The sequence below is a fragment of the Petaurus breviceps genome, unplaced genomic scaffold (assembly GCF_028583685.1).
Source record: "Petaurus breviceps papuanus isolate PSGF00001 unplaced genomic scaffold, PetGlider_PUasm1.0 90977, whole genome shotgun sequence".
NCBI lineage: Eukaryota > Metazoa > Chordata > Mammalia > Diprotodontia > Petauridae > Petaurus > Petaurus breviceps.
In genome coordinates, this window is record NW_027187391.1 from 46,828,317 (window position 1) to 46,842,579 (window position 14,263).

The 14,263-nt window shown below is 36.4% G+C and overlaps 1 protein-coding gene across 1 annotated transcript in view; it reads right to left on the bottom strand.

The window, feature by feature from the left end:
- The window catches only part of CRYBG1 (crystallin beta-gamma domain containing 1), a 273,376-nt gene that overhangs the window by 145,549 nt on the left and 113,564 nt on the right, over positions 1-14,263 (bottom strand). The window contains exon 2 of the mRNA XM_069077114.1: positions 12,808-12,949. Coding sequence (XP_068933215.1) covers positions 12,808-12,949 — 142 coding nt within the window. The remainder of the gene's footprint in view (positions 1-12,807; positions 12,950-14,263) is intronic.

Consider the following 14,263-nt stretch of genomic DNA (forward strand, 5'->3'; position numbering starts at 1 on the left):
TATGCAAAATAAAGCCAACGTCCACCCTTACACTAGGAAAAGGAAGAGGCAAGAGCAGACTGGCAATGAGGCTTAGTGTAGCAGTTGGTGATGATGGGAACTTTGGTTCAGGTCAACCCCCCACTACTGAAAAGCATGACAAGCTCTGTACTAAAATGCTAATACAACTGCTTTTCCCCACAGGGTCTTGGCATAATAATGAATACTCAAAGAGGTTAAGCCCTTGATTGACCTCACCCTAAAGATGACACATCCAGTAAAACAGGGAGCCTGAAGAACAATTCTGTGATGTTGATTCAGAGTCCTGACCCAGAGCACTGGTGAGTAACATAATGAACCTACTTTTGCAAATGAACTTTGGTCTGATTTTTAAGACTGTTTCAAATATATTCAAAGGTTCTTCCTAAACCTTCTACAATGAAAAAGTATTTTCTCCAAGGAAAAGAATTCTTGTGAAAGCATAGAGAATTTGATTCTTCTTCCAGTTTAATGATGTCTAAAAAGCCTAAGCAGACGATCAATCAAAAAATACCACACAAAACTGTCCTCGTTGACATCATCTTGCTATATTTAGCCACTAAGAAATTGCAAACAGCAACAAAAGGTAAAAAAGTCTCTCAATTAGGAGACTGATGAGGCCAAGATATTTCCAAACATAAGGTAGAGAGAATGTTCGTTTCTTGATAGTCAATCCCAGTTATTAAAACATCACACTTACACAAGGTACTGGCCAAACTGGCGAGATGTGGCAGTCAGAATGAAGACTTACCTCAAGATCGTGATCACTGAACCTATTTCTGGCATCTCTACGCCTACTTGGGGAGTCAGGACACCTATCCCTCGAGTCAGAACCCCGATTCCAATTCCGAGAGTCGGCACTCCTACTTCGATTGTTGGCACACCCATTACATCTGCCACAGCCACAGCTACAGCAAGGTCGACCCCCCATTGATCTGTGGGGTTGAACCACTCTCCAAATTTTCCAAAAGACAAAGGAAGTGTTTTGGTTGGGCTAGGGCAGCCAGCTCTCCTTCCAGCAGTTCCTGAGGATGCCAGTACTAATGTTTCAGCCCTGTTTCTGGCAGAAGATGTAGCTGTGTCCACATTGAATAGCAAGTCAAGGTCTTTCCAGGTGCCTCTCCAAAAAAGCTGATGGAGGGACCACCAACTTCTTCCCAAATGGAGTCAACTGTGAGGAATTCCCAACCAAATAAATGTGTGCTAAGAGTCAGGACTAGAGTGCAGTTTTCACAAATCCAAGAAGGAAGTATGAAAAACAGTCACTCATCTATCCAGCCAAAATAATAGTCTTCACCATTTGCTGGCAGCAGGAAAATACCTGAGTGGCTTAGGCTAGCAGGTCATCTTTATTGTGGGGATGATGTCATAGGAGCCACAATTCTTTTTATTCCTCCTAAGCTGTGTGAGTTGGTAGAGTTCAGATGTTGGAGGGCAATAATAGTAATTACTATTTATAGAGAGCTTTGTATTTGCTCAACGCTTTGCAATCGGTTGTTAGTAATTCTCTAGAATACTCCCCATAATCCCCTACAGGTTGGTTAGAATTCGTATCACTTAGGTTTTGCAGAACTAGATCTGCAGAACTCATACAACTATAGAGACAGAAGGGACTGCCTAGTCCCATTCATACTTGAGCAAGGATCTCTTTCTGTATCTTCCCAGACAAGTGATTTTTCAGCCTTTGAAGACCTCTAGTTAAGAAGGAACTCACTATATCCCTCAAGGCAGCCCAATCCATTCTTAGCTCTAATGGTTAGGAGTTTTTTTTTTCTGACATCAAGCCTAATTCACCTATCTGTAACCCTGATCCACTACTCCCATCTCTGCCTCTATACTCTACCCCCACCCTGAGTCTAAACAGATTAAATCTAAACCCTCTTCCACTTAAAATCAGACTATACTAAAGACATGCACTGATGCATCAACCTGATACAGAATTGACCTGGGATTCTCAAAGATGCACACCCCTTCCAAACTGAAATGGCTTGGAGTACACACCTGATAATGAATTCTGTCTGTTACCCAAAGAACAGTCCTAGCTCAAAGGTTCCCAAATTTATTTGGCCTACCATCCCCTTTAAAAAAAAATCATTCAGCACTTTCCTGGAAATCTTCTTTCTTTAACCCTTTACTGTTTATTTGTTTTTTTAATTTGCGTCATTTCAAAAAATATAAATTTTTAAAAAGACATTTAAAATTTAATATTTTTTTTTGTAAATTTACAGGATTTTTCCTGCAATGAAATTTTAATGATGCATCATGTAACCATATAGTATCATATTGTAAATAAGTCATTATACATACATATTCCTGCTGATGCATGCTGGACTTCCCAAAAATTTGAGGCATGCTCATCTGCCATCACTCGCTTATTGAGACCTGTTGGTGGACTTGACCACTAATTGGTTATAACTTGCATTTTGTGTGTTTATTTGGAAAATAATGTAATCACTCTGACTTTAACTCTGTTACACAACAGATAAAACATATATGAATGGTTTTAAAAAAAAAATTCTTCTCTTTTCTTTCCTTATGCTTCCACTGTCTCCTTATTTTATTCAACACTCCTCCCCCAGTTGTACTGCCCCCTTGGATCATTCTAGTACCTATGCAATGACAACTTTCTACCCTTCAGACTTAATTTAACACTTTGCTTGCACCTCTGAATAAATTAAACAAATATTGTTTAAGTACCTAGAGGAGATCCTTAGAGATACAAAGAGAAAACAATTCTGGCCCACAAAAAGCTTACATGGTGGTTGTTTGAGGGTAGGGGTGCAAGTGAGATTCAACATTGTGGAAATAAACTAACCTCACCCTTTTCAAGAATATTAAGAAAGAATTTAAAAATTATTCTAGTCTGAAACCTTTGAACTAATCTGAAATTGAAATCTTTTCAGTCCTTAGCTTTCTGTTCTGAAACAATGCCTCATTCTTTCTCTGTTCAACCCAGGAAAGGCCTCCACTCTGAAGTAATTAGTGTGGTGAATGCACTGGAGCAAGGGGCCCAAGACTGATTCACCTTGACCATATATAGAATCATTATCCTGTTAAAAGAAGTAAGATTATTATCTTGATTATTTCAGTTGGTGGAAGTCAGGGTAATAATAGCCAGGTGGAAAGGAGAATTCCTGAAGGGAGTGGTCAAAGAGGGATTGAATAGTCTTGAGAAAATGATTCTCCAAGGATATGCTAAAAGTTAAGTGATTATCGTTTTGTTTGGAGAAATGAACTATTAACTAAATGTTTACCTTACTATGAGCGGTTGTATCTTGTGAAATAATCTTTGTTCAATTGTTTTGCAGTTGAATCCAATTCTTTCTGATCTCCTTTGAGGTTTTCTTGGCATAAATATGGGAGTGGTTTGCAATTTTCCTCTCCAGATCCTTTTACAGATGAGGAAAGTGAGGCAAAAAGGGGTAAATGACTTGCCCAAGGTCACATAGCCAATAAGTATCTGAGGTCAGATTTAAATTCAGGAAGATGAATCTCCCTGACTCTAGGCCCCGCACTTTATCCACTAGGCCACTTTTGTTTAAGATCTTATCAATTATGAGGTCCAAATAATTGGTTGGAAAGAGATGTCCAAGGGCATGAGGGGACTTGGGCAATTTGGACATTTGCTCTCTCTAAACTGAACAATACTTGGATTACGATGATAAATTTGTTGTTTGTTTTTTAAAGGTGTTTTTGGCAAACATGCCTACAATGCTTTTTTCTTCTGCAAATTGTGCACGTATAAATAAATACAAGGTAATTTGAAAGAGAAGAAAAATTAAAAATCAGGGTTTATGGAAGGCTTTCAGGAGGAGGTGGCACATAAGGTAAGCCTTAAAAATTCTAAAAGGCTGAAGTGAGGAAGGAGTGCCTTTTCAGACATGAGAAAAGTCTACATAAAGACAGAAAAAGGAGATGGGGTGCCAAATGTGATGAATGAATAATAATTCAGTCTGAAACACTTAGTACTGAAGGGGAACAAGAGAAAATGAGGCTAGAAAGATAGGTTAGAGTACATTTTTATATTATAGATATGTGGGGGGGGAGGGGTATATGTGTATCCTATCCTTCTATTGAACTGTATAGCCAATGACAGCAGGAACCATGTCTTATTCAAACTTAAAATATTGGACTTGGAGTCCAGAAGACCTGAGTTCAAATCCTAGCTCAGCTCAGAGCAGGGGTGGGGAACCTTTGGCCTTCTAGGTCCTTGGGTGTGGCCTTTTGACTGAGTCCAAGTTTTACAGAACAAATCCTTTTATTAAGGGGATTTTCTATGAAGTTTGGATTCAGTCAAAGGGTCACACTTGAGGACCTAGAGGGCCACGTGTGGCCTCCAGGCTGCAGGTTCCCCACCCCTGGCTTAGATGCTTACTAGCTGTGTGACCCTGGACAAGTAACTGTTCTCAGCCTCAGTTTGTGCATCTGTAAAATGGGAATAGTAACAGACCCTACCTCATAGAGTTGTTGTGGGGATAAAATAGGTAGTACACCTTATACTCCTTAAAGTGCTGTTTAAATATTAACTATTATTTTCAGGTGGGTCATCTCCAGTCGTCCTGATTTGTATCTGGCGGCTGGACCCAGATGGCTTTGGAGGAGCAAGTGAGGCTGCTGACTTTGTACAGCTCTCCCTCACTGAAATCCAACTCAACACAAGTCATATTATCACCTCCCTGAGGACAAACTGCACAACTATTATCATGATTATTATTGCTTGGCACACAACAGATATTCAAGAAATATTTGCTGAATTAAACAGTCTCTCAATCCTACCCAAGATGTGTTTTGGGGATGGGGAGGAGAGAAACAGAAAGACTGAGATATAGAGAGAGGGAGGGGAAGAGGAGAGAGAATAAGAGGCTTTAAATGATTAAGTATGAGATCCTGGGTGACAATTAGTGAGTGAAGACCCAGTTAGACAGAAATATTAACTAGGCATATCTGGGGCACCGTCTTTTCATTTACAATTTAAGGAAGAGATGTAGATGATTTTTATAATGCAAACTGAGAAGAAATGAATAAAATTACAAGCCAATATGAATTTGATAAACTAGGTAAAAAATAAAATTAGAAAATAAGAACAAAGTAAAAACCTTCCAAGAAAGGAATGATTCACTGAAACAATTCCTCCAAAATCTGAGAAATAACCTTGAAGTGGTTAATCAATATTATTAGGACAAAAGAACAAAGGAAAATAGTTTTATGTTTTATGGAACTTTCAGCCTATTTTCATCTTGTAGCATTAAATTTAATTACTATATTCATTTCTGCTTCAACTATTCTCAGACTGCTGTCAAATATTACTTATCCTGGTCATTATGATGAGGGAAAAATTGAAACACTGTTACCTAATAGAACAACAGGACTTAGGAATATTGATCAATTATATACTTTAAATTTGTGAACCTGAACTTATATCAGTATTCCTTTAATAAATTATCTAGGCATTTCAATAATAATTTTATAGGTTTTTGGGAGATTCTAAGTTTTTTGTTATTGTTGCTGTTTTGGGGGGGGACAGAGTTAAGTGACATGCCCAAGGTCAAACTGCTAATGAGTGTCTGAGGCAGTATTTGAACTTAGGTTCTCCTGACTCCAGGGCTGGTGCTCTATCCACTGTGCCACCTGTCTGGTCCTTGGTTTTGTTTTGTTTTGTTTTTCTTAACATTCACATCTTACATCTTAAGAAAATGATGGGGAATTCAGAAAAGGAAACGAACTGGTCATGTGAGAGGGAAGGATAATAAATGAACAGTTTGTTGCTGCACTGCTATCCTCTTCCTATTGAAAGCTCCAGAAGAAGGTCTCCAGCAAGTTGAACTTACTGGAGAATAAAGGGTTATAGATTTGGAGGTGTAAATCATCTTTGAAATCATCTTCAGTCTTACCTCCTCGTTTTTCAAATGAGGAAACTGAGAACCAGCAAGGTGAAATGACTTTCCTAATGTCTTACAGGAAGTTGAGTAATGAAGGTGAGATTTGAACCAAGGCATGTTGAATCCAAAAATGCATCATATTATAGGGACAGAGTATGGTAGGGTGAGGAAACTGGGACCAAGGATCTCTATAATAAAAGTAATCTAATTCCTGCTCTGTCACTGCTTCCCTCTGGGGACAAAATTCTAAGATCCCTTGGGGAGAGGGAAGCAGCTTGGGACCCAGGATGCTATTCACATATACTCTGCCATTCTCAAAACTCCCCAACCCTCACATTCAAGGAAAAGAAAATCCTCTCCAGCTGGGGTTAAGTTCAGGACAACAGAGGAATGGGACACTTGATTTCTTTTGGGGTACAGCCCATTATTTCACTATCTCAAATCGTAGCATAATTGGTTTTTCAAAATCATATGAACAAGAGTTGCACAGGAGGTTTATCACCCATGTCAGTGATGGGGAAGGGAATAAGTATTTAGGCAGCTAGGTGGTATAGTCGATAGACTGCCAGGCTTAGAGTCAGGAAGAGCTATCTTCCTGAGTTCAGATCTAGCCTCAGATACTTATTAGCTATGTGACCTTGGGCAAGTCACTTAACCCTGTTTTGCCTCAGTTTCCTCATCTGCAAAATGAGCTAGAGAAGGAAATGGCACACCCACCAGTATCTTTGCCAAGAAAATCCCAAATTGGGTCACAAGTGTCCAATATGACTGAAACAACTAAAAAACAACAACTATGTGCCAAGTACTATGCTAAGTGCTTTATAAATATTACCTCATTTTAGTCTCACAACAAACCTGAGAGGGAGGTGTAGTTATTATTTTCATTCTTCAGTTGAAGAAATCGAGACAGACAGAGGTTTAGTTACTTGCCTGGGGCCACACAGCTAGTAAGCTCTGAGGCCAATTTTGCTTTTTTTTTTTTTTTTTTTGAGGGCATTAGGGTTAAGTGACTTGCCCAAGGTCACATGGCTAGTTTTTGTGTTAAGTGTTAAGTGTGTTAAGAGGCTGGATTTGAACTCAGGTCCTCCTGACTCCAGGCCCAGTGCTCTATTTACTGCGCTACCTAGCCACCCCTCTCAGACCAATTTTGAACTCAGGTCTCCCTGACTCTAGACCTAGCATTCTATCCACTGCACCACAAAGTTGCTTTATAGATTCATTAAAGTAGGAAACCACTAAAATATTTGTATATAAATCAATAATAGAATGAATAAGCAATGCAATTAGATAAATTATTGATAATAGAAGGAAAGTCTAGAATTTATCATGGAAAATCCAACAATGAAACTAACATGGTAAAAATGAAGACAGTTATATATTTTGTTCTGTTTTATTTTTATTTTGGAGGCAATTGGAGGTTAAATGACTTGCCCAGGGTCACACAACTAGCTAGTAAGTGTCTAAGGATCTGACTGACGTCCTCCTGACTCCAGGGCTCATGCTCTATCCACAATGCCACCTAGCTGCCCCTATATATGTTTATTCTGAAAAAAATAAGATGGGGCTTAATAGGACAAAAGATCAAAATATGTAAGAAACCATTGTCTGTGTCATTCATTTTGATAAATTGACTCATGCTATCCTCTAATTGCTTTATGCATCTAGGTCTTATTTCCATAATGAGATTTTGAACACATTGAGGAAAAGGTCTATATCTTATACTTCTTTTAAATCACAGGTAGGATTAACAACCTAGGCCCATAATAAGTGCTCAGTAAAATACCTGTTGAGTTGAATTACACTTGGTGAAATACCTAGGTCAGCTGGGAACTGGGAAAGCTCCACCTTGATGATTAAAAATGAATTGGGCAATGAAAAGCTGTCAAAGGAAATTGTGTTTTAGCAATCACTGAAGATATTCAAGATGAAAGAAGAAACCAGTTTCTTATGTGTGATTTAGGAGATTAGTGACTCATCAAAGATTGTTCTGAAACGGTGCCATTAAGAGGCATTTATAAGACACTCAGGACCTTAAAACATAACTTTCTAAAATGAAAACTATATATACACATTTGACAACATGTCATTTTTTATAAAAAACTTACAAAGGTGAGTTTTATCCACAATATGCATTATATATTCTTCTATATTTGTGCTGTTATTCCTATCAGATAAGGAATATAATAACAATGTAAAGTGGAGTTACCTATAAAGAGGGAAGAAATTCAGAAGCAAAATTATGTCTTAAGTTATCCAGATAATAGCCAAACAATCCACTTCACTTTGCTGAAGTAAACTAGATTTTAGAGTGTCTAAAAATATGGGGTTAAAATAACTTGCCCAAGGTTACACGGCTAGTTTTTTTGTGTGGGTGTTAAGTGTCTAAGGTCACATCTGAACTCGGGTCCTCCTGACTCTGGGGCCAGTGCTTTATTCACTGCGCCACCTAGCCGCCCCCAATATGATAAATCTTATATGATCTAGAAAGTCCCATAAGATCTCTTTTGATAAAAATAACTGATTCACAGTAGCAAGGGATATAAAAAGTAACAAAGGTTTTTTTCTATTTTTTTTTTTTACTAGCAATAGTTACTGTTAGTAGCCCTCTTTGGAAAAAAAATTCTAACTAAAATATAATGTTTAGAATCTATGCTCTAATTTTCTGAAAAGAAATGTTTCTTTGAAATGAAGGTATTTCTTTATGTGCTAATAGCATTTGCATAATAGTACCATGGAGAAATTCTCTTTCCCTAAGTAGATTAGGCAACAGCAATTTCTTGCGTAGACCATAATAAAACCTATTACAATCAATATTGTTATCCACCCTTTCTTCTACAAGGAAGAGAAATTTACCCAAACCCTCTTTGTCATGTATGACATCCAGTCTGAACATAATTCATTTCATGTTTCTACTTCTTCATGCATTTCTCATACATCAGATCTTTCTAGGAAAAGAAAAAAATAACATAAACCAAATACTAGATATTTTAGATAACTTCTTTACTTATTAAAGCTGTGCTGTAATTAAATGCAAATATTCAAAAAAAGGAATGCAACTTTAAATGAAATGCAAGGTCAGGTATATTTGCTCCTTTAAGAATCATATTCTAGTAATTTTCTGTTGTGATTTGTGGTTACAGGCACTTTTTTTTTTCCCTAGTAGATTTAAATATGTGTTGTTTGGGAGTCAATATTATGCTTGTAATTATAAACCTATGCTTCAGTTTATACAGGCAGGTGAAGTAGATGTTTCCCACTTTAATTGAAGGGTTCAATATATATTGATAGCTTAAGAAATGTTCCCACAGCCTACTTCATGTACAAAGTAGAGTGGAAAATAAATAAGTAGGCATAAAAAGTAGAATACAAATACTTAATATAGCCAGATTTTTCTTGTTTTGAGAACTAAGAAATCAAATAGTCTAGTTCAAAATATACTGAAATTTTAAACCCAAGACTGAATAAGGCTTACTGAATTTCCATAACCATTAGAGACCTTCATTTGAATTTTTAAGTTTTGTTCTTAATACCTCACTTACATCCCCAAATTGATTAAAAATTTTTGAGGGCTGAGGAACTTTTTTTTTTAAAGAGGAAAAACCACAATTTGATATTCAGCCTGGAGCAATGACTGACTGGTCTATCAGGTTTTGTTTCCAGCTGCAATTTTTTTTTTTTTTTGCTGCAGAGGGGAATGCAATGTGATCATAATTCAAGGGTGCATATGATTAAACTATTTTAATTACTTAATTCTGAAAATTCCAAATTTAACACTTGATTTCAGCATATCTGGGAGTGTGCTGTATGTAGTTAACTTTTTGAATTGTTCAGTTTTCAACACGAGCATTTACACTTTGGAAACTGGCAGATGCTACAAATCAGGCCTTGATTTATTGTTTTGTTCATTGTCTAGATTTAAGAAAATGACGTTTCAGAAAAATGTTAATGATGCAGATTCACCTTTAAAAGTGTGGTATAGGGGTGGCCAGGTAGCACAGTGAATAAGAGCACAGGCCCCAGAGTTGGGATGACCTGGGATCGAATCCGGACTCAAATACTTGGCACCACACACAGAAATAACTGGCCGTGTAACCTTGAGCAAGTTACTTAACCCCAATTGCTTAAAAAAAAATAAAACTAAATAAATAAATAAAAGTGTGGTGTGTCTACATTTTTTTCAGGAGGGGAGAGCTAGCTGTTAAACATAAAATGCCTTTAAGTATACCTTATAGGTTTAATTGAATGATTTTATCAAGAAAGTTAAAGGTATGGATTAACTTCTATCATTTGGATGATCTCATTTAAAAAATTCACTGGATAGGATTTTAGGATCCTGTTGTTTAAAGCTAGAAAAGACCTTCAACATTGAATCCAATCAATTTATTTTACAGATGAAGAAACTGAGGTCCATATCTTCCAAAACATTACTTTTGTCCTGACTGTCAATATTTTAAGTATTCTAAAGCTTTTTGAATTTGTGGTAATTTTCTTGGTGACTTTGTACTCTATTAAGGGAAGAAGCAGTACAAGTCATTTACCATCCAGCCTCCCCAATATTGCATTTCAGGTCTGAATATGCTGCTAAATTCAGTCATAATGAAATGCAACATTTTATTTTTTATTTTTTTAGATTTTGCTTTTTGGAGGGGGGAAGGTAGGGCAATTGGCATTAAGTGACTTGCCCAAGGTCACACAGCTAGTTTTGTGTTAAGTATCTAAGACTGGACAACACGTTTATTTTTATAGCAAAGTTTCTTCTCTAAACCACTGGATCTTAAAATAAGTTGTAACAGGGCAGCTAGAGGGGCAGTGAGTAAAGCGCTAGCCCTGGAGTCAGGAGGACCCAAGTTCAGTTCTGGCCTCAGACACTTAACACCCACACAAAAAAAACTAGCCGTGTAATCCTACCCCAATTGACCTCCAAAAGGCAAAAAAATAAATAATAAATAAGTTGCAACAGAAATTATTCTAAGCTCTACTCAGATTTGGGCATTTTTTGTGACAACCATTGGGCATATTTTGTGACAACCAGTTGTCACACCAACCCAAAACAAAGGAATCATATTCCTTTTCTAGCCTGCAGACAAGTAAACCTCTCTATTCTCCTACATTACCATATACTGAGCTGAGAGTGATATTTATGCATAATGAAAAATTAATGCAATTAAAACTAGTCGCTGCTTCTTATACCATCCCCCATTTGAGGGGAGAGATTTTTTTTCTTATGGAACATAATTTCCATGCAAGTTATCTCTGACGCCACAGAGATATTACAAATGATAGTAACTACAACATTGAGGAGAATAGGAAGTAGTGTATATGTTTTCACAGATAATTGGTACATGAATACCAACTAAGAGTATCATGTTAAGTACTGCATATTGCTTCCCCTGTTAATGCACATTTAATGAAAATATGTATGTAAAAGGAAATTCAGGCAGATGGTGCATGTGACTTAATGAGAAAGGGTACCTGAAGGCAAGAAAGATGACAAAACCACCCACTTAGATATATTATTTATTACCCTGCAGCACTTGGTATAAATTGCCACTTTTGTTGCCTAGTACTATTCTAAAATGTTTTTTCAGTAAAGGTGGTGGGGTGTGGAGACTACATAACATTTTTTTCTACCAGTAATGTAAAAAGGCAAATTAATACATAATGACTACAAAATTGAAGAGAAAATAACTTTCCAAAGAACTCTAAAATATGACCATTGATGACTTCCTGGATGGATACTTCCTGTCTCTTGACAGAGAGTTGATGGACTAGGTGCAGAATGAAACATACATTTTCAGTCTCTGCCAATGGGCAGATTTGTTTTATGTAATTGTGCTTATTTGTTAGAAGGCAAGGGTTTCTATAGAGGGATAGCACTTTTTAGTTATTTATTAATTTTCTTTTTAAAAATATATGTAGCAGTTATTTACAATTCCACATAAATCCTCTTTTTTTTCTTTGTATACTGAAATGTTTATGCTTGTTGATAATTACATTCGTAACAAAATAAAAAGAAAATCCAAAAAAGGCAAATTAAAACCAAGTTGTGGTTATGGGTCTGTGAGGCAACATTTTTGTTCGGACACTGCTCATAGCATAGTCATCTGGTTTACTCTTTCTGAAGAGTAATCCAATACCATATGTAAACAAGAATTATAAATCTTAATATACATTTTGACCTAGTAACAACACTCTAGGGAACATACCGTGTGGAAATTGGTTATGAGTGGGGAGAAGGGGTATTTGTACAAAGATGAGTATTGCCGCACTAATAGGCTAAGATTGATAATGATGCAAATACCCTACAATAGGAGATTTGTTTAAGTCTCTTTTCAGTCATTTCCGACACTTCTTTACCCCATTTAGGGTTTTCTTGGCAAGAATACTGAAGCAGTTTGCCATTTCCTTCTCCAGCTCATTTTACAAATAAAGAACTGAGATAAATAGGACTAAGTGACTTGCCCACAATCACACAGTTAGTAAGTGTCTAAGGCCAAATCTGAACTCATAAAGATGAGTCTCTCTGGTTCTAAGGCCAGTCAGTGCTCTTTCCATTTCACCATCTAGCTGCCCACATAACAGGAGAAGAACTAAGCAAATTTGGTATATTTTTTAGAAGTAATATTATGTAGTTATTAAAGTGGCAGATATATTGGAATATTAAAATACAGATATGTTTTTCATAAAATAACATTATTAAGTAAACATCTAAAGAGAACATAAGAAAGTATGTACTAATGGATTACAGGAATATCAAAATGCATATTGTCATGAGAAATATCAGAAGAGCATCTGGATTGAGCTACACAGTCTAAAGTTTACATGGTTCTTAAATTTTCTATAAAATTAAGCTCCTAATAAAAAAAGACCAAACAAAATGTTCAGTGCCTCAGCCCAAAAGCTACATTACCTTTTTGAGGATTCCAGTCTCTGTGGGCAAAGGGGCCTGTACTTCAGGGGAGATCTCATTGGGCTGGAGTTCCCTGCAATGTCTTGTATATTCTGGGGTTTCTTGAGAAGCATCATGGTTTCCAACAGGTGGCTCCAAAATGCTACAGGGATTAAAAATAGAGTCATGAATAAGATGTGAATTCTTCTATGAGTCAACTATGGTCTTGAAGCCTACATTAAGGAAGTCAAAACAGAAAAGGAAAATTATAGACCAATATCTCTGAAGGATATTGACAAAAAATTGTAAATAAAATTTTAGCAAGAAGACTACCATAACGAAGATTAAATGCTATGATCAGGAAAGCAAGACAGGTTCAAAAATCAAAAAATAATAATCTACCATATTAATAAGAATAACAAAAATTATATCATTTTATCAATAGACGCAGAAAAAGCTTTTGACAAGACATAACACCCAATCTTGTTGGGTTAAAAATACTAGACAGTTTTGGAAAAATGAATCTTTCCTTAATATGATAAGTAGTATCTATCTAATGGGCATCTAGGTGGCACTGTATACAGAGTGCCAGGCATGGAGTGAGGAGAGCCTGAGTTTAAATTCAGTCTCAAATCCTTACTAGATATGTGACCCTGAGCAAGTCATTTTAACCTCTGTTTGCCTCAATTTCTTCTTCTGTAAAATGAGCTGGAGAAGGAAACTCTAGTATCTTACAAAAAAATCCCAAATGGGGTCAGGAAGGGTTGGACACAACTGAAATGACTGAACAACAAAAAGCCTCTAACTAAAACCAAGAAGAAAAACCAGAGACATTTCTAATTACATTAGGGGGAAAGCAAGGACATTCATTAACACCATTTCTAGTTGATACTAACTACAATGATAAGATAAGAAAAATAAATTGAAGGAATAAGCATAGGCAAAGAGGAAATAAAGTTTTCATTTTTACAGATAATATATTAACAATAATATCTAGCATTTACATAGCACTTTAAGGTTTACAAAGTATTTTATAGATATTAACTTACTTGATTCTCATAAAAATGAAATAGGTGTTATTTCCATTTTACAGATGAGGAAAGTGAGGCACAAATAGCTTAAATGACTTGCCCAAGGTCAAATAGCAAACAAGTAAGTCTCTGAGGAAGGTACAAACTCAGATCTTCCTGACTCTAAGTTCTTTTTTTTTCATTTTTCAAATGCTTTATTAACTTCTGATTTACATCAATCATTTCTGCCAGATTTTGAGTTACAAATTTTTTCCCCATTTTCCCCCTACCCACCGCCCCAAAATAGCAGTCCCACAGGATATCCCCTCCTCCAATCTGCTCTCTCACATATCTTCTCCCATACCCCCTTCAACTTTTCCAGGAGGGCATGGTGGATCTCTATGCCCCAGTACCTGTATATCTTATTTCCCAATTACATGTAAAATAGTATTAATAATAGTATATAT